Source organism: Pempheris klunzingeri, chromosome 7 (assembly GCF_042242105.1).
Source record: "Pempheris klunzingeri isolate RE-2024b chromosome 7, fPemKlu1.hap1, whole genome shotgun sequence".
NCBI lineage: Eukaryota > Metazoa > Chordata > Actinopteri > Acropomatiformes > Pempheridae > Pempheris > Pempheris klunzingeri.
The window spans coordinates 22,337,940-22,359,555 of record NC_092018.1 but is presented as its reverse complement, the minus strand read 5'-3'; the positions used below and the strand labels follow the sequence as shown (position 1 = coordinate 22,359,555).

Here is a 21,616-nt window from a genome sequence, read left to right as displayed (position 1 = left end):
CTGCCTGTCGGGCTTTGGAGTGCACCCAGAGACAGGAAGTAGAGCAGTGCAGCGACATACAGCTATCAGTAGATCTTTCTTGGTTATAACTACTTTTGATCAAAAATGGTGATGTTCTTTCATCAGCAAAATATTTTTTTTAAGTTGAAACAGAAATAGAAGGATTTCAAAGTGTAGATTTTTTTATGTGGAGATAATTAGCCAATCACAGGCTTAGAAACCCTCAAAAAAATTTATGTCAGTCACACAGCAAGGACGAAAAAAGGGCAAGGAGCACTCCCAGAGGTTTCAACACATCACTGCTCCATCTGTAATGAGACCTGCATTCACATGTTTCACTTTCAAATTGCTCGTGCCCTCTACAGGCCCGATCTGATCAGGAATAAGAACATTTTCTTTTTGCTTAAAAATCAATTAAATTGTAGCAACTGTATGAATTTTCTCATTTTAGAAAAAAAGCTTGACAGTTTTTAGGTTTCAGTTTGAAAATAGATTCTCCACCAACAAGTGATGTGAGGAATTCCACTTTGTCTCAGCAACTGTCAGACCGGGAAATGTTTCGAAGTAGTCCTTGTCCGTGTGTGCTATCAGTCGTGAGGCTTTCAGTACACCCATGCACTTCTCATTCTCTCACCATCTAGATTTTTCCATGATGAAAGAGAAGCCTCTTAGATCAGACGGACGATGATGAAGATGATGATAATGATGCAGCCATTTGCTGTGCATGCTGCTGTCAGAAATACTAACTATTTCGCCGTTCAAACGATGGGTTGATTTAATTGATTAGTAGAATGACAGAAAATTATTCAGTACATTTTTCGATGATCAAATAGCCAGTGGCAAATATTTTCAGTTTTTAGCTTCTTAGATGTTACTTACTGCAGTATTTCTATAGACTGACTTCAGAATCTGAATTTCTGATACCTAGTATGTCCTTTTCTTCTTTCTAATATCTTGTGGAACTTCTTGTTCTTATCAGTGAAGAGTGAATAAACAAAGAAGTGCTGATGAAAAATGCCAGACTTCCCAGGCAGTTCTAAATATATATTATAACCTTTGAGAGTGAAACCACCTGCAGTTGCTCTTAAGTGAATTGTATTCTCAAAATGAGTTTTAAAGCATTTTGAAATTGGGGGGAAAAAAAACGGAGTGAGTCTATGAGTTTTTGCTCTCCGTCTCTGTGACAGTTGGACATGATCTCTCTGATTCTATTGTTATGTGGACATTTTTCGCTATGGATGTGTGTGTTTAGCTGGAAGAACAAGGACTGTTGACTGTCCTCAGCAGTCCCCACGCCCCACTAAGCATCGCCCGTGGGCCTCTTCATTAGCATTAAGTGCAGTTGTTTTAACAAAGCCCTGTTTGTATGAAGACCCACGCACTCACAGTCATGGAAAGTTCTCCCAGTCACTCTTCATTTGCTTCAATTGTTTTCAAGTTATTGTCCCGAGATTATGTTTCTGAACCCATTGTCTGGGTTTTAGGGCTGATCAGGCTAAATTTAGCAATGTACTTTTCAAAGGGAATTACTTTTTGAGTGTGGGTGGAATCAAAGGGCCATGGATGATTTTTCTCTGGGACGTATAAATGAGCATTCACCTACTATATTTAACAGCCAGACACGTGGGATGATGGGAGTACAGGGCCAACCTGAACATACTAGCAAATGAAATGAGTAATTTATGTGTGTCTTGTTTCTGAAGAGGTCAAATGTAATGGGACTGAACTTTGCTGGAGCCAATAAAAGGCTTTTATGTTCACATATATTTTGCACAAGAGGGGAAGCAGATCAAATCCACCTGAGTGTCGTCTGAACGCAGCTTCAGTTGGGTGAAACAATCTGACCTTTTCTACAAAGGAGTTCAGTTGGTCGGTGAAACAGTTTTGGACTGCACTGTATGTAAAGCCAATTTTTTTTTTTCCTAAATAACCTAAAACCTAGTTTGACATTGTTGTACTTTCTTTCTTTCTTGTTACTTATCAGCAAACAAACACTACACAGTTAGGGATACATGTACAATAAGCTACCATGAGCCGATATTGCTGTCTTCTGCTCTCGCTGTAGCTCTGTTCATAAAACGGGGCTGGCTCTTAAGAGCCCTGTGCAGAAACAACCGTCTCACCACACTCATCCTCTCCGTGTCCCCTTTCATCATCACAGTGTATGGTCACATAAACATTCATGTGATGTGTTGTAATCTGTTGTACAGGACTAAGTATAATTGTAATGTAACATTTAAACTACTAAAGAAATTCATATTCATGTATTAAAGGGACGATGGCCCCATTTCAAGTGTCTCATATCCAGATAAGATCCAGATGCTCAACCTCATCTGTGCTGGCACTCAGCTCCCTAAACCATACAGATCATACCATGTGTACACTGATCAGGGATCAGGTAAATGCTACAACAGTGCTCTATGCCTTCTGTTGTACTGTGTGTTGAAATCACTGGAGCCACTAATTAGAATCACTGGAGCTGCTTTCTTCCTGTCGCTTTAATGTGACAGGGTGACAGATGGCTGCTTTCAGAGCATTTTTAGTGCCATTCAAACTGTGCACACTGAGGTCTGTCAATTATCCACTATACTGTATATGTCATTTCTCAACATTGTTTTTGAACAGACACAGTAATATTAGATTTTTTTCATGTATCCGTTCAATTGTTTGATCACCACATATTTAATTATTTGTGCAGCCGAAAAGTGAATATCTCTAAACCAGGCCAAATAAACTGTTGTAAAGCTATCCGTAAAGCTAGATTAACACCAATGGCAGGTGAGGTCATGCTCTTTTGTGATTTTTGGTGGAGTTATCCTTTAGTTACAGACCAAATGACATATTAAAGAACAACATCAGGGGAAAAAATAGGTTTTATGCGGCGAGGTGCTGGTGCTACTCTTTAACTCTGCCCCAGCACGACATGCCATACATGGGGTGCTTCATACATGCTTCATACCTGGAGCAGAGCTGCACAAAGCAGATGGATGAATGGGAGAAGCTGCAGGAAGTCAGGTGTGGAATGACCACAACAGTCTGGACATCAGCTGTCATGACTGCAGTCCAAAAAGCAAACACACACGGCTCCCTTCACATCTCCGGCTCACTTTTCCGCTGCATTAAATGAAATGCTTTGTGGGACTGTATTTTGTACACTCTTGATTTTGTCTTCTGTTCTGCCCTTTTCAGCGCTGGGATATGTGTGTGCAAGACAGGAGTGTATGGACCTAAGTGTGATGAATGCCACCCGGGTTTCTTCCACTTCAGCAGCACTGGCTGCAGGCCCTGCCAGTGCCACAACCACACCAACTACTGCCATCCACAGTCCGGTGAGTGTGCTGTGGAGGACACAGAAATGTTGGTGTTCCACTGATGCACTGTATCTTTTTGCTAATTTAATAAGCTAGCTACTCTAAGGAGCAGGTGTGATGTAGATGTAAGGCAATAACACTTAGAATAACACTCTGAGCCTGTCAGTGGATCAAACAAGCACTTTTAGTGGACCTTCTGTGATCAGCTGCAGTTGTCCCAAAGGATCACGTTGCAGCCATTGCAGCCCGTTTGGTGGCTGCTGGCTGAGGTGATCTACTGGATCAAATTCAAATTCAACACTACCTTTCATTTAAATACCAAAATATGTAAAAAAAAAAATGTTTAAAAAGGAAGGTTGCTCTTTTTGTTTGTTTTTTTTTTGTATTTTGTGACACCAGAATTGATTTTGACAATTGTTTGAAGGTTTTTGTGAACATAAGACCTTTTGGAGCATTTGCTTTATTGGAAATGGAAGCAGAGTTGATAACTTTCATAAAAATATCTCTTTGTCATATTTGCTGAAACTGTCATTATATCCTGACGGTATTGCCTGAGACAGGTCATATGTGACCTGTCTTGCTCCCTCCTAGTCCTCCAAATGTAATCCACAGTGCCTGAATGAAAACAGCCAATGGGAGCAGCAGGAGTCTCTAACACAGTATCAATCACCGCTCGTGCACACGCTGCACAGCCCCCCTCCCCAACGCATGCTCCGCAGCCAGCTCGCCTTCTGCAATATTACTGTTGCAGACATATTGTATACCTGGCCTCTTCAGTGGCCGTGGTTAGCCTGCCGGTGCGTAACCGCCTCCTCTGTGGGGAGGAGTGAAGCACAGAGGAGAGGGAGGGGGAGGGAGATGAAGTAGGACTCAGCGATTTCTGAGGCTAAATCCACTTTCATCTCATCTCTACCAACTGCTCCTTTAATCTCAGAGTTGCTGGTTCAATCTCTAGCTCCCCCTGTGTCACATGTAGGAACAGAATTGTGGCTTTTAATTAGAGTATTTTGACTCTGTGTTGTGACAATTATTTCTGTATCTGAAGGGACTAAATCTGTATCATTAAAAAGCCAATCTTAGTGATCTCTCAACAGCCTGTATTCCCCCTTTGAAACCTTCACACTGTCTGTAATGAAAGGAGCAGCTGTAACTGCTGCTTTCAGCATGCAGTTCCTTTACAAATGGACCCCGCATAAGAAAGCTGAAACTTAGCAGTCTAATCTTTGCCAGTCAAATGGTCATTAAGTTCCCCATAAATGTAATAGCTCTGTGCAGGTTAACACCTCGGTAATATACAGTGACGATAATCTGTTGTGTTTGATTAGGCAGTTTACACAGCCTCCAGTTTCTCTACAGCAAATATTTACTGTGGAACGACAACAGAGGTGTAATGATCAGTTGGTAAGAAGGACCTTGAGGAGACCAGGAATGGTCTTAAATCAGAGGCAAACTAAATGTTAAATGTAGAATACCACTAATCCAGTCTCCAGTTTGATTTCTGTGTAATTTAAGGTGGGTTTATCCTCCACTGTGTTGACCTCATATCCCAGCAGTCAGGGTTTGAGGCTAGACCTCTGGCTACTGACAGGCAGAAGGAAAGGTGAATGGTGACAGGGTGGTGGTGGGGGGGAAGTTTTAGAGGCCATATGTCTACCCATTATAATGCAGGGGCAGATGGAGTGCTGTAGCCTTGCCTTACTTGTGTTCACAGTCCTCTGGATTAACATAGCTCAGGTTTGACAGCTCCCTTTAAAGACTGACTCCAGCCTCTCCCCAGGGCGGTTTACACAACCACGCACTTTGCAAATGCAAATTATACAGTATCCCAAACACTGTGGACCTCACATAAACATGACAGGGACTCGTCATGTCCACCGGGACAGAGACAGATTGTCACCACACTGACCTATTGTTTTCAACTGAAATAATATCTAAAGACTAACAAATAAAGAATGTGGAGAAAAATAGAAGATTTTCAGTTTAGCGAGAACACAGGTTTTATAATTTGATATTCACTTCTGACCGCTGACTGCACGTTTAGAACTCTATAAATTTGAGGTGTTCAGAATGCATTAAATCCATGTTGCTTTTGTTTGCCATAATAAATACAAACTTTGATTTAGTCTCATTTACTCAGAAAACCCACAATTTATCAACATCAGCTGTGTAGCAGCTGTAATTTCTCATCACTGGTCCACAATTTTGTATACTGAAGCATTTCCCCTAGCCAAACTCTCTTCAAACAATAATTTAACTTGTAATGTGCAGGGTTTGCTGCAGTGACTCAGGTTCTTCTGTTGACACCGAGCATGGGTGTGGAGCAGGGTGGAAGCAGAGCCTACTTCCATGGGTCATAGTTGAAGCTACTGGTAACTAAAGATATAGCAAGCTAGACAGTTGTGGACATATTTAGTCATATCTATATAACCTCTATCTATGATCATAGAGGCATAACAATGCACTCCTGTAAGTCGCTCATCATCAACACATCTTCCAACGATCACTCCTACATCAGAGGAAGGCTTCAGGTCGCTGGTAGAAATGGGTTTCCCTTTCATTCTTATAACTTATTTTAACAGCAGGTTAACACACGGTGATCACCGACCCCACCACAGGGTTGTTGTCCCTCTAGTTATCAGTGAGGTTTCAATAAAAAGTGTGATTTTAAAAACACTTCTGTACCTTTTAATCAGTAACCAGATCAGTTTTAGAATGAACAGAATCACCATGTCTATCACATGAATGTGAATCATGAGTATTTGTTGAATTGTTCTCTATAACAAGAAGTAAAATGGAGGAATTTACAGTGTTCTAACGTATATCTTTTATTAAAGCCATAGTTTCATAAATGTTATGCATGTAACTTCTAATGGACATCACAGGTGAGATGACCAGCCCCGCCTGACCTCCTGACAGAGGTTTTATGCTATCTACCACTTGTCTTTAGCTTATGAAATGATTTATCGCCCATAAGTGTTTATTACAAAAACAACAGCAACATGAAAAACTCATGAAAAATACAAAATTTCTCCTCCCCTCAGTGTTTTGTGAGTCTTAGAAATGAGCCAAATGTTTGATATTAAAATGATGAAACAGCGCCCTCAACTTTTGGCTGTAATAAACACTGTGGTGATCAACCGGTGAGACAACCAGCCCTATTCTGTCTAATGATCGAAATATCACAATAATCAATTCCTCACAAGTCAATATCACAAGGTTCATTTCTAATATGGCAGTGGGTGTGATAACTAAGCCAGAACTAAGTTTGGCCCTTAAATCTCAGTCCTACAGTGAGTTTCTAAAACAGTGTTGGCTGTGAGCGATGTGAAGACCCCTTTTCTGCCACCTGTCAGCTAACACACAGGTTGTCCTATCGCTCTGAGAGGAGGATCTGCAAGCAAAACTTATAGAATCTAACTTATAATAAAGTGCATCCACCTCCTCTAGATTTTTCAAATAATCATTTATCATCCAAACATGCTAGAATTAGATATACAAGCAAAGATAAAGATACAACATGATCGGTCATAAAGTTGTCAGGCCTCTATCGCAGAATCTAAATGTGATGTGTGATGTGACGACAGATGTGTGTTAAAATATCTTCAGTGCAATAAAGCAACAGCAATGTCAATAGCATCTCTAATTCATTTATGAAACCATTATTATAGAGAGAACAATAATCAATTATTTAGTTACAGTATTTTCTCTCTGACCTCATGGAAGCTGAATGAAATGTCTGCTTGTTATGTGCTGTTTTGTGGCTCTCTTCCCTCTTTACTCGTTTCTTCTGCTGAACTCTGGCTTTTCTTGCAAAGGGGATCTTGAGCTCAACAGCATTCCTTGATTAAATAAAGATTATTACAACATTTTTCAGAGCTTCAGAAATCTTAAGGAAGAAAAATGAGCAGAAAGTTCTGTGAGTTTGGGCAGAGCACTCTTTTGATCATGAGGTGGCCATCTTTACAAATCCAATCTGGTCTATATTTATCCTCCAAAATTATGGCTATAATATGGTTTGACTGATCACATGCTTTTTTTAAATTATATCAATACTTTATTGGAAAACCCTTGTCACGAGACGATTTTTCAGTGACATGGACATGATAAAACACAGCAATCCATACTGATGCACACAAAGTGTAGTGAAAAACATATAGCCAGTATGTATCTAATCTAATCTCTTTTTGTGTTGACTGAAGGGAATACCGCTCTAATCATGACCCTTGTTCTGTGCTGCAGGAGTGTGTCTGAACTGTGAGGGCAACACCCAGGGATCCAACTGTGAGGAGTGTAAGCCTGGTTTCTACCGCAGCCCTGAGACTGTCCTGACCGAAGCCTGTGCACCCTGTCCTTGCTCCAACTCCTCCTCCACTGGCACCTGCCACACAGGTCAGTCCCTGTCACTTCAGAGTGATGAGTTTAATCAGAAAACATTTATTTGATTAATAGTTGAATGATGTTTCAACTCAACTCTGCTCAACTTTATGCAGCCCAAAGTGTTCCACATAGCAAGATTACAAAAAATTACACAAAATCAAGTCTAGAGTCTATAGAATAAAAATGATGCGAAAACTAATGATTAGAACTTAAAAACTAAGAGGGGGTGCACTACCCAGTACTTTTATGGTACTCGTGAGGTTAAGCCGTTGCCAGGAAATCAGAGACTCCACAAAGTTTTAAAAGGGTTCAGTAATTCGTATTAAAGCGAGGTGCCAGACCAGTAGGTGGATTTTGTTATCTTTTAACAGAGCTAGGCTAGCTCTGTTAAAAGCTAGCTGTGGCATCGATCTTCTCATCTCACTGCTTGCCAGAAAGTGAATAAGTATATTTAAATTAATTAACTGGTGAACTATCGCTTTTAACGTTTGTAAAAGTTTCTATCCTAGTGAGAGTCTAAAGAGTGTGTGTCAATTGTGGTCCATTAAACCCATTTGCTCGGACTGACTTGCGAGCATTTAAGGCATTGCCAAACTCTGTTGGACAGACAGTGAGCTAAACTGAAATTTAAATTCTGCTCTATTAGTGAACTGAGTGGCCTTTCTTACTTTGAGCGCCATTCACAGGAATACTTCATGAATCAGCGTGTCTCTTCATGGTTCGGCACTGCAGGAGAAGCAAGCTCTCCAAATTTCCAAAAACCTGCCAAACCCAGCCATTAGTTCCAGTCTGTCTTCGTGTAGTTGTGGAGAGGGGTACATTTACATTTCTGCCTCCCAATCTGCATTGATTCTGTGCTGACTGATCCTGCACGCCACTCCCTGATGGGACCAACCCGACTGTGATGTGACAGTCCTTTGCCTGTGTTTCCAAAAAGGCCCCCCCCCCCCCTCATTTCTGCCTGAAACGTTGTTTTAAAATGGCTTAACTAACCATGAAGGTATTTACCTGTCCACAATAATGCTTAAGGTACTAAAAGAGCTTGATGTGAGAATCCGTGCGCCGTCCCCTTGTGATGTGTGAAGTATGATGGACTCAAGAGACACTAGAATTCATTAGAGCAGGCAGTATTTTTCTGATCTAATCTCCTAGTTTTATTGAGATTTCCTGAATTGGCATTTGTTGTTAGCTGAGACCAGTCTCTTAAATCTCATCTTGTCAGTTTGGTTAAAGCCAGAGTGCATAAAATCCCATTTCTGTAGCTAAAGAACCCACTTTTCAAGTAACCTTCTTCATAGTGTGCTCATGTGATCAGAACCAAATGCCAAATGCTCGACTCTTTTCTTGAAGGTGGCCTGAAACAATGAATGGAATTTATTTTCTCTTGATCGGCTAATATATATCATATTAATGGACCAATTGTTTCAGCTCCAGGCCAAACCACTCCACACTGACTTGCTAGCAGACAGGGTACCAAAGGTGGGAAGGAATATTGGGCTACCTGGTTTATTTGTGCTAACAGGGTAGTGGGTCAAAGAGATTAACTTCAATTCCAGGACCTTAATTACTGTGTTTCCAGAAGCCATGTTACGCCAGGTTGTGTTTGTCATCAGCCTCTTGTGGTTTGAGTTCATGTGGCTCAAGCATCACACCACGACACAGTGATTAGATCACAGCTTATCCACGTCAAACGGCTCTTGAACCCTTCCTGCAAACTGCCTGTTGAGGTTGTCATTCAGCACTGCATCATTGCGTTCACCCTACTCAGTTACTCCTCATCACGTTCTCTCACCTTCCCCTTCCCCTGTCTCTGTGTCTGCATGGCAACAGCCATGTAAAGATGCACTTAGGCTGTCAGGTTATGTTTGCCCCTGCCAGGGGCTGCAGCAGAGGTTGCACAACGTGGGAGGGAGGGGACATGAACCAGGCCGAGCTGAGCTGGAACAGTATGAGCGCAGCTGGGCCATTTCAGCGCCAGTCAGGCACAACAGACTGGGGGGATGGGCAGCATCACTTTCTGTGTTTAGACAGAAACATCGCAGGAAGAGCTGCGTTACAGAGGACATGATCAGAAATGTGCTCAGGATTGCATCTACAGAGAGCTGCTCTCATGTTGATAGTGTGTGTGGCTTTGTTTTAGACGGGAAAGAAAAACAGCCTTCAAATAGAGGTTTCCCTAGCAACAGTGACAAATGAGAAGATGCCACAAAGCAGTATCATGACTCCACACTGGAGGATAGATGCTTTGTAAACGCGCTGATGAGGCCTTTTGCAGTACATTAATATCCCTTCACACTGACACCCAGAGAGGTGAAATGTAGCATTGCACCAGTTCAGAATGTGGGTCACACATGTCAGATCATCCATGTGTGAGTGGATCATTACTCGTTGGTACAGTATGGCTAGACTCGTTCACTTTATCCTGAGGTTCGTCAAACAGAGTTATTCATTTTCTGCTTTCTCTAGTTTTTTGGCCTCTGTATGTGTGTGTCATAGCAAAGTGGAGGTGAACAAGCAGGTCAGGTCCTCCGGCTTCATGCAGTGCACAGCAGCTCATGTTTCCTCATGGTTATATAAACCGGCAGGCTGGCTGCCTTTGAACCCCCCCAGCAGAGGTTAAATCAATCTTATCAGGAGCAGCCTGCTCAGTGCTGGAATACAACACAGTCACGTGACCACGCTAGATAGAGAGCAACATCTAGGCCATTGGAAAGCCCTTATCTGTGTCTAAATCATTCAACACCGAGGGCTCTGAGGTGGAGAGCTGCAGAAGGGGCTCATTAACGGGAATTCATTTTCAGAATCAGCATCGGCTTTACTGGCCGAGCATGTGTTCACATACAAGGAATATGATTGTGGTTTAAGTTGTCTCACTGTGCTTAGACACGTCTGAGAACAAATTCCAGGAAGATGGAAATAAACATGCAGCTGAAAACAACAAAGCTGAACAAAGATAAACGTAGAAATGTCATGTACACACAGGTAGATGCATGTAGAAAAAGCAACAACGGCCGACAACATGCCATGTCAAGTGTTCCTGTACATCATAAACAAGTACAAGTAGTTTTGTTCATATCAATACACACTTATTCAAATTATTAACCATTTTGAGAAATAGCTTTAATTTCCATAGCCACAGTTTAGTCTGTGCTGGTCACTGCCCGTCTGCCATTACAATTCATTCTTATTCCTTTCCCTGTGGTGAGCCCACTACTTTCCTGAGAGCTAAACCCAGCCACTCTTCTCTCCCAGGCATAGCTCCAGGAGGGGCCTGGTTTCCCGAGTCCAAGTGAGGTGTAGTGACGGGACTATGTCTTGTTTTTATTTCATCACACGGATCTTCAAACATCTAGCTGTTTTAATGGAAAACAGTTTTCTAGGAGAAGCTGTTGCCCTTAACAACATCCATCTAGGTGCTACTTTGTATATAAAGGAGCGAGCTCAGTTGGTTTGGGCATCCTGCATGCCACCCTGTGGAGGTAGTTTGGGTATGTCTCACTGGGAGGAGACCAGGGCAGACCTAAAACATGCCTGAGGGATTATATTCCCATCTGGCTTGAAAACACCTCAAGATCCCCAGAAGGAGCTGAAGGACGTGGAGAAAGACACGTGGACCGCTCTGGATGGATGCCTGCATCTTCACACTATACTGCTAAATTTATAAATGTATGATTTAGAGTTTTATAAGTTCGCTTCAGGTGTACAAATGTTTAAATCAAAATAAGGAATGCTGCATATTAAATGAGAGTTAGTCTTTAGAGCCAATAAGAATGGTGATAGAATACATGCAGCTACCTGCAGACTGGTGAATCCTTTGAAAACTTCATTACTTGTGTAACATAGATTGAGCCATACATTCAATTAACACCGCTTGTACACTTTTCACTTTATTCAATTATTTTTAGGTACCAGAAAATGATTTTGATAACTTTGCAAATGTTGCCATCAGAACCGTCCAGCATCGAAGAAAGTTCAGCCCTACAGCTGCCCCGTCCTCAACACTCCAAACCCCAGATACTTTCAGTTTACTATCACATAGGATATAAAAAGAGCAAAGCACCAGATCCTCACCGTTCTCCATCTTGAACCAGTGAATGTTTGTTGTTTTTGCTTGAAAAGTTTTTTCAATTTTCAAATGCTGCATGTTGCGTATCATATCACCCACAATAAAAGAACCCAGCCTTGTGGGTAACTTACCCACAGTCTTAGAGTAAAAGCCCAGGGTAGGACATAACTCTCCTGAGATATAACAGCAGTGTCTGTGCTTCCACTGAGTTTCACAGGAGAAACACCCTTATCTGGAGACCTGGAGAACATGGCCATCTCCCAGATCAATATGCTGTCATATTGAGCCACCTAGTGGCACAGTTTAACAGTTTTTTCATTTTTCATTTAGGATTCTGTAACTGAAGAGAGACGCGTGTTAGGATGATGCTTTCCAAAAAAAAAAAACTACCTTTTGCAAAACAAAGCAACATTTCTAAAATGACTGTACACATTGTATTTGTGAGGTGGAGGTGAAGGCTGAGTTTTGAAAGGTGAAATTTAGATGGGGATATGCGTAGATTTGATACAGAGTGGAAATAACAAGGAACTGTACAAATGTGTTACTTCACTGGAGTACAGCAGAATGTGTTTTCTGATTTGTGTCTTTGTTTCGGATGGAATTCAGCACAAATCTGTCTAAAAGCAAACTGGTCGCTACATTCAACAATATTGCTCCAGGACGAAAACAAAGCAGCAGGTCATAGTGGAATGCTAGTCGTTTTCAAAGTCACTTCCAAGGCATTAAGTGAAGAAGTTAAGATTTGCCCCATTCCATCCCCAGTAATGGTCAGGTGCTGATGTGTACCTTTGTCTATTCCTGTGCAGATCCCAGTGGCTCCCCTGTGTGTGACCAGTGCCTTCCCCGGTACAGCGGCCAACAGTGTGATGTGTGCAGCGCCGGCTTCTACAAAGCATCAGGGCTTTGTGTTCCATGTAACTGCAGTGGGAATGCAGACCCTCAGGGCCCCGCCCAGCTCTGTCGCCCCGACACCGGCCACTGCCTCCGCTGCATCAACAACACCACCGGGCCCCAGTGCCAGCTCTGTGCTCCGGGCTTCACAGGGGATGCCCGAGCACACAACTGCTCCCGTCCAAGTAAGACAAAACACAATATACTGTTCGGGCAAACATATGATTTTTTCATTTTATACGTAACGTGTCTTACGTTATCATTTCCTCCGAGGAAATGGAACTACCAAAAGATTGTCATGGTCCGAAATGGCCTTATTGCGTACTATATATATATCGACTCCAACTGTTGATTGAGCCCTACATTCAGACTAATGCCAGCCCACGGTCTAAAATCCCTGGATTTGTCAGTGAGGTGTTGTTGGACCTAAAAAAAAAATGTTATGTGCTGGTTCTGGCAACAGTTCAGAAAACAAATTAAAAAAGTAATAGACCTTTTTTTTCTGAGCAGACAGTTTGACTTGTCATAGCAGGAAAAGCACTGGTGAAACCATTAACGATGACTCAGTTCCATTGAGGTCCCCCCCCAAACCATGCCAGTGAGTAAGCATGCACAACGTTAGCTCTGAAATGACTCAGTCAGATTATGTCATTATGTAATACTTGCAAATGTGATGCGCTTTACATGTTTTACACGTGTCACACTATTGGCAAAGCCACTTTTGAAAGGTTCTGTTGTGAAAAAGTAGGATCAATAAACAGACTTTAAACGTCCCACAGGGCCACACAGGTGTGCTCCGTCACTGTGGCTGACTGAGAAGTGTACCAGAAAGTGTAACAGGTATAACAAAGCTAGCACAAGATGTCAATCTGGCATAGCTGCACAGTGCTGAGAAGAGGTACAGTCAGTCACAAGAATTACAATGACCTGTGTGGGTTTACCATGGGTTATAATATAATATCATATAGTATCATATAATAGTATCAGGCAGGTTTGGGGTTTGAGCTTTGAACCTTTCTGTGTTCTCTCTGGTTCTCCAGCTTCCTCCCACAGTTTAGAGACATGCAGGTAAACTGGTGACTCTAAACTGTCTGTTGGTGTGAGTGTGAGTGGTTGTCTGTCTCTGTGTGTGTTGGCATCATTAGCAATGGTAAATAACTAACTACACATATTCTCTCTGTCTGTAAAAGAGAGTTCAGTTTTGTTTCTCATACAAAAGTCTATTGCTATGTCCTAAACTTACTCTGGGGTGCACTAAAGGGTAGGTTCACCATTTCATTAAAGTTTGGTTCAACTCTGAGTGTGAAATCTATGCTCTACATAGCATCCTGAAAACTTAACACATAATGAAAATAAAAAGAGGATTGTCTGCAACATTCCTACAATGTGATGCATTGCATTTTATAGATGTGAAAATGAATTGTCAGGTGACACTGAATAACGATGAATATGAAGTGTCTGAAATAGTATTTTACTGCTCACTCTGTCACTGTGTTGTACAGGAACTCAAAGTGACACAGCTCGTAAATCACAAGTTTCAGGGAGGACAGTTAGACACGGTCTCTCATAAAGTGTTAGAAAAAGAGTAGTCACTGTAGTTGCGCTTTGTCACCACATGGTGTCACCAGAGACTTTGGTTACACATTAAGTCTGTTAAGTCTCAGTTACTTATTCAGCAGTAACAGGCTGCCGTTGAACCGACCTTGCATCCGGACTGTGAAATGAACAAAGCTGTGGAATAAAATCTTTAAAAATTTTCAATGATTTTCTCTCCCCAGCCACAAGAACAACAGAGACCCCCACATCTCATACATCGTCCCCCTCCACGCCCACCACCAGCGCCGCATTGGCCTCCACCACAGCAAGAGGCGTCCCAGCCTCCACATCCAGCAGCAGCAACTTGAGCACCGCACTGAGCACTGCTGCCACCACCCAGGCCCTGGTGACCAGCCTGAGCAGCCCCACTGACAACACCACAGCGGCCCTGACGGAAGTCTCCTGGACGCAGTTCAACATCATTATCCTGGCCGTCATCATTCTGGTGGTGCTGCTGCTGCTTGGCTTCGTGGGAGGTGTGTACACCTACCGGGAGTACCAGAACCGCAAGCTCAACGCCCCCTTCTGGACCATCGAACTGAAAGAGGACAACATCAGCTTCAGCAGCTACCACGACAGCATCCCCAATGCTGACGTGTCAGGCCTGCTGGAGGACGAGGCCAACGAGGTGGCGCCCAACGGCCAGCTGGCCCTCACCACGCAGGGCAACTGCTACAAGGCTTAGCACTCCATCCATCCCCAGACTGAACACCTAGATTTACAGATGACACAAAGCTGCTGGAAAGTACCAAATCCAAAGCTCCCTCATGTATGACTGCTTGTTGTTACCCTGCTGGTCTGCAGCGCCTCACAACACTCGGCAAACAATCAAAGATATGGAGAAGAGACGGAGAGTTTCATGGGAAACATTTTCCATTTTTGATATGATTTTGTGCGGAATCTGCGATCCGTGGGTCCAAAGAAAAGCGTTTAGTGTGAGGGCACTGTTGTGCAGACTGGTGAGGTAATTGGCATAGTGTGGCACAGGTGTAATGTATACACCCGTTTGCTGAAACAATGATCCTGACACTGGTTAGAGGACGTACAGGAGCCTAGCATTTCAGATATTTTTAAAATGGACTTTTGACTGTTTTAGTTAGAACTGATCACTTGAACAGTGATCTTAAACTGAGACAATGATTGTTATTTAATGAATTTTTATTCAGTTCTTTATTTATTGGTTGAAGTTTCATTCTGGGGAGAAATGCTGCACATGTACGACGTGTTTATTCATGGTGTTTTAACTTAAGTGCTGTCGAATGGTAATTTGAATTGGCCAGTATGTTTTCATGTATAGTGTGTGTTTAGGAGAGAGTCATGGGGGAGGGGGGGTGGGGTGAAAGCTGCTGGCACAAGCATTTAATGACCTCATCTTTTGTTTATAGCTTCCCATCAACTGTTGAAAAGCGTGCCAGCTCACCTGTATCTAAGAGGAGTGTTTAAACAAACTTCAACCACCATCTCATACGAGGCTTGCGTAAACCGCCATAATATACTTGTAATCAAACCTGCTCTTTGCTGCCTACCTCAGCAAAAGCTGAACAAATCATTTAAAGAAACATTTCACATGTATTCAGAGGCTGCGCTCTGTGACTCAGATGATAAGGACCATTAAATGTCTGAAACACAGACAGTAGTCTGGTACTGATATTGTTGCTATGGAGTGAAACCAGCTGAATGCGGTGAACTCTCCTCAGCCCGCTGGTCATTGTTATCACCTACGACCAAGTTGCATCAGCTGAAGCAGTGAGTTCCTGTGAGACCAGCCTGCTTTGCACCTGATCCTGGACACAGATCCCATGTTTTCTGCGTTGTTTAGGCTACCATTGGTTGGGTGTGCTTCATTTTACCACGGTGAATGAGTAAAGCTAATTATGGAACTAACTCCTCAGGTACTGGCTCTTTCCCTAATGTGATCACTGTAAATATGATTATTGTACAGATGAATGTGAATAGTAGCACTATTATTGTACAGGTAGAATACTGTGTGTACACTGTCACTCTACAAAGCTCCCAACCTTTCACTGTCCAGGGTGTGATGTCGCTGTCAGCCCACAGCTTTTTGTATTTTTCTTTTTTCTTTCTTATTCTCAGTGGACTTTGCCATACACACAGCTGCAGGACTAAAGCGCACTACCCAGAACTCAGAACAAAGAATACAACGATGTAAATAAGACCCCAAAGTCCGAGCTCAACTCTCAAATAAAAATGGGTTTAACTGTTGTCTCTGTGTTTGTCACGTGCCTCGCTGCCACAGACGAGATCCTCCAGAGAAGGATCTGAGAAAAACACTTAAGTCCTTTATTTCTCAATGCTCACTGCAATGACAGCAGTGCCAAGAGATCACGTGAAGTTGAAAACCACGTTCCCTTCAAGAGCCTGAAGGGATGAGTGTGGTGGTGGTGGTGGGGTGATAAGGTATGTAGAGCATGCTATTTAATGTCCAATAAAGTTATCTGGTGGATAGATGTATGTGCTGTCTGGGGAGGCAGTGGGGGGAGTTTAACCAAGTGGACTTTGGTGCACGCTTCTCCTCACGGGTACTTTTCAATGATGCACACCTTTGAAAATGTTGATGATACTGGATCCACTGAGACTGGACAGTGTACCATTGTCACTGCGGTCTGGGTTACAATACACTGAGGACCAAGGTGTGCCGTGTCTGACGCCATGTTGGCTCCTCACTTTCCTCTCCCACAAGCAGAGCCAGTGTAGCTGGTACCGGCAGAGACCCCCCCCCCCCAACGCCCTGGCAGCAGCAGGTCCCGGTCATCACGGACGGGCTGTCCCACACAGGGGGGAGGGGGCTCACACAGTGACCGTCTGTGACCATGTTGCGTCATAAGACAGTTAAAAGTTCTCCCACAGTCCTCGGCTGGGTGTTTTGGTTGCATCTGCGGGTCAGAGTATCACGAGTGGGAGGCTGGGCGCTAATGTTGCCACACAGTGTGTCCTGCTGCGGATGAAGCTCTGGCAGTCGCAGGAAAACTGAATAAAAAGAGGAAGTTCGCGTTTGTGCCCCGACACTGTAGTGGAGACTCCCCACCAATGCGGTGGTTTTCAACGTGGGCGACCGCACGCTGATAAATGGAGATGTGGGATGGGAACCGGCGTTTGATCCGCGACTGGGAGACAAGCGGCGGCATGGAGGGAGACCGCTGCTGCCGCTGCTGCTGCGGGGGGGAGGCAGGAGCACAGGAGCCGGACACCTCCGTCCAGCTTCTCCGCCGGAGACAGACGCGGCTCCGGAGGACGACGCAGCTCTTCGCCGTGGCGCTGCTGCTGCTGGCGTCCGGGACTCTGGTGCTGCTCGTCGCGGTTGTCCGAGGTCAACGATCACCGGACAAGCAGGTAACCTTCTCCCGCAGCGCGTCCGGACACACGGGGCTGTGTGTGTGTGTGTGTGTGTGTGTGTGTGTGTGTGTGTGTGTGCGTGCGTGCAGAGGACTGCTGTATAAATGGCTCTTTCATTCAGAAGAGAAGCACGCTTTCCTAATGGCTCAAGGTTTATTTCCTGTTGGGGTGTTAAAGTTAGCTTAAAGTTGGCAGCGGAAGTGTCCCCCCACCCCCCTCCCCCCTCCCCCCTCCGGGCTAACAGCTCCCAGTGTCTCTGTGAGTGTTCTGTCCACGGTGTCCCTCCAGCTTCTCTCCCTGGTTGTCCCGGGATGAGCCGGAGCTGCAGGTGCTCCTCCGTCAGCCCTGGACGGAGCCATCCTGTCTCTTCTGGGGGGGGGTTGTTGTTGTTGTTGTTGTTGTACGGTGACGGTGACGCACACACACACACCTCTAGCCATCTTTGGATCATTGTCCCCTCAAGATGTTTGCTTTGCCATAAATATGGCTGTAGTGTCTAATAATATTTTATAATGCTGTTCTTCTACTGTAATGTGCTCACAGCAAACAGCGTGGGCGCCATATTTCTAGAACATGGAAGTAAAAATATGATAACATGAGACTGAGATTTTAGAATATTCAGTGAAAGTGATCATAAGTGAAACGATCCATGGTCCATTTCTTACTACAGTTATTGGAATGTTCTTTGTTGCCTCTTATTCTCTTTGCTGTTGCTTCTAACAAACGTTGCTAAGACTGTGTCTTGTTTCCTTCCAGTCCCCGGAGCAGCCCAGCAGCCACTCGGCAGGTAAATACCTTTTTAAATAATCTATTCAGATGAAAAAGGCTGATTCCAGGCCAGGAAAGAGGAAATGGTCTCGAAAGATATTCATTTCATTTTTTTTATCGTCTCTCTTGTAGGCCTCATCTCCGAACACCAGCTGAAGACAGACTATCCAGTAGCCATGCTGACAGGTAAAACACGGTGGGGGCTGTACTTCAGTGGGGGCAGTAGAAGAGTGTGCTCCCCACTGGAGTATGAGTGCTGCACAAACAGATTGTTAAGGTCTCCAAAGGTTGCACCACATGAACCTAGACATTATAATATACTGTCTTTTGAGATAAACTACAGACGCTGTCGTAGTGATTTCCTTTCCGATCCGATACTGAGTAAAATTCAGGCTGGTATCGGCGAAACCGATACCTATATTTTATGCGACTACACCTAATATGTCTTTTAAATCTAAAAAAAAGAAAAAAAAAAAAGAAGTGTATTTATTTCGTTACTTATTTCATAGCCATATTTATTCATTTGAATAACTCCAACAGCCACAGTGCTTTGCGTCGCTTAAAGTTGCACATTCCCCCCTCAGTGCCCGGATGTGTTGGCCTGGCAGCAGCACCTGAGGCTGAGCTCTCCTCTTCTGTCTGCCTAGTCGCTGTGTGTGCTTCACATTCACTGGTGTGATTTAACCTGAGGTGTTTGACAGGGTTCGTTGTGCTGCCACAACTTCTTATTGTTTTTCTACAAACGTCACACACCGCATCTTGGCTGTTAGTGGGGCTGAAGTAGCTCCACGCACGTCTCCGTTCACGTCCTGCCGGTCTGTCCACAAACTGACTGACGGGGCAGCGTGCTTACGCATGACTCACTTACCCAGGCGCAAGAAAAAATAGTTCCCACCAACCGCGTGTCATTTAGACAAGATCTCAATAGTTTAGTCACTTTTCACCGTGTTCCTGTTAAGGACATACATTACCTCAAATGACTGAAGTATCAAAAGTATCGATATTTTGATTTGAGAATCGATTTTAGAGCATAAAGAGCCGGTATCGGAGGTATCGATATTTCAGGATCGATCCGCACATCACTAATAGAAAGTTGTAGGAATAGTTACCTGTCCCCCAGCTTTAAGCAACATACCTGATGTTATATAGAAGCAGAAACATTGCTAACCTGATTTTTGCCTTTCTGTTCTCATTCCCAGTTCCTTGTCACAACACCACCGGGGAGTACCTTGAATGGGAGAGTAAGATTGGATTTTCCTTCTGTCATGGAGGTTTTAACTACACCAGCGGGAGCCTTGTGGTGCCCAGAGATGGTGTGTACAGAGTCTTTCTGCAGATCACCTACGAGAGCAAGAAAGGGCTTATGCCAGAGTGTCACAACAACAATGGTCAGCTGATGCTCACCAACAAGGTGTTCTACTTCCGTGATACCTACCGAGCCAACACGCATCTGCTGTCATCAGTCGACACAGTGAATTGCAGCATGAAGCCGTGGAGAAAATCCATCTACACCTCTGGCTTGTTTTTCCTGGAGGCTAAAAGCAAACTACGTGTCAAGTCACTGCACCCTAAACTTATTGCTGGTAACGAACACGAGGTGTTCTTTGGCGCCCAACTTCTGCTTCAACAGCCCGGTGAGAGAATCACCTAAATCTGATTTGGAGGTTATTTGCACCTTCAACTCCATGGAAACTTAAGGGAAGATACCAATGTAGTTTGACAGCGTCCTTTCCATATTTACTGCTCATGGAGAGACAAAACCTACTGATGAATTTGCAACTGCAAGAAGCTACGAGTATCTACCTGACTTCAGGTTTGCTTTATCTCACTTAAGTTATAAGCTGCATTGTTTTTCATTCATTAATAACAGCTAACAGTCATACTGTATTCTCATACTCTTATATGTTTAATTTACACAAAGACAAACCAAAGAAAATACTTAAAAAAAAAAAAAAAGGCAAAGCAGCACCACCTCGGGCTCGGAAACAGTTTGCATTATTTCTCTGTTCTTTTTTTTTTTTCTTGAATAGTGGTATCAATGTAGAGTTAAGTTCAGAGGGCATCAAAGGCGTTTATTATATATAGATATAAAGGATCATTATGTAGTAGGAACCAAAATGTCCACGTCATATTACGCAGAATTATCGAGCTTTCAAATCAATCAAAGCACCAGTCAAGGGAAAATGCTGACAAACTGATCAGAGGCTGCCGTCGTGCCACCATTCCGCATGCCTTTTCACGGCGGCATTAAAGGACAGCTAAGGAGCTTTGACAGCACTTTGTAACACTACTATTAATTAATTAATCATTTGGAGAAGTGAAAGTCAAGGGGTTTCTGCCACAGTGGCAGGTTTGTCCCACAAGCTGATTGTGATTAGTACCATGGGACAGCATCGCTTAGTTTCTGGCAAACTATAACACATAATCCCTTCCCACAGCCACACAGTCCTGCTGCCGCGATTACATTTTTGTGGTGAGTGTCAAAGAAATGCAGATGAAATATGCAGACATTCCTTCACCACTGCCAAAGAAAAGACAGTAATGTGAGCCACCGTGCATGTACTTCAAAGCAATGCTGGGAAATGTTGCAGTTCATGTCATGCTCAAAATGATGCAGTCTGAAGGGGTCACGGGGGGAAGATTTTTCCAAGCCAGGAAGGGGCAGATTCCACCACAGCATCCTCAGCTCGGTCAGCTGACAGGTGATGCAGAAGTGGCTGCTTGGTGAATGTCAGAATACTCTGCTGTAGATCTGATGATGTGCTACAAAGGAAACATTAAAGCACTGCAGTGTCAATGAATTTGACTTTTCTCAACACGTGGCTCACTATAAGCTGATAAAACATATGGAAAGGGGCTTCTCTTTGTTATTTTTTCACATGCAAGGTGCTGTCGTACGAGTATGCTTATATCTACCTGTTGAACAAGGTTAAAGACAAGGTTATTTAATTATTTAATTATGCTTGCTGGGCACTCTGTACTCTGAGTTGATGCTATGAAAATGTACTTTTTCCTACTTTGAAAGAAATTATCATGTGATTTATCATGTAGTTTATATTTGTATGTTGTAATAAAAAAAACTTCAATGAAAAAACACTGATCAATTTCCTTCTGTGAATGGGGAATATCACTGTGTGTTTTGGCCTAACTCTTTTATTTTATATATATATATATATATATATATATATATATATATATATATATATATATATATATATATACACACTATATTGCCAAAAGTATTGGCTCACCA

At 43.2% G+C, this 21,616-nt stretch overlaps 2 protein-coding genes across 2 annotated transcripts in view; both read left to right on the top strand.

Moving 5' to 3' along the window:
- LOC139203903 (multiple epidermal growth factor-like domains protein 9) overlaps positions 1-16,464 on the top strand; it is a 31,383-nt gene extending 14,919 nt beyond the window's left edge. Inside the window, exons 3-6 of the mRNA XM_070833806.1 lie at positions 3,190-3,329; positions 7,551-7,700; positions 12,561-12,830; positions 14,424-16,464. Of these exons, the coding sequence (XP_070689907.1) occupies positions 3,190-3,329; positions 7,551-7,700; positions 12,561-12,830; positions 14,424-14,926 (1,063 nt within the window). The 3' untranslated portion in view covers positions 14,927-16,464. The remainder of the gene's footprint in view (positions 1-3,189; positions 3,330-7,550; positions 7,701-12,560; positions 12,831-14,423) is intronic.
- Positions 16,465-17,290: 826 nt separating this feature from the next.
- On the top strand, positions 17,291-20,014 carry LOC139203650 (lymphotoxin-alpha-like). Its single transcript, XM_070833475.1, has 4 exons — positions 17,291-17,592; positions 18,352-18,382; positions 18,496-18,549; positions 19,563-20,014. The coding sequence occupies exons 1-4, from the start codon at positions 17,329-17,331 to the stop codon at positions 20,012-20,014; spliced, it is 801 nt and encodes a 266-aa protein (XP_070689576.1). The 5' UTR covers positions 17,291-17,328.
- The last annotated feature ends 1,602 nt before the right edge of the window (positions 20,015-21,616 follow it).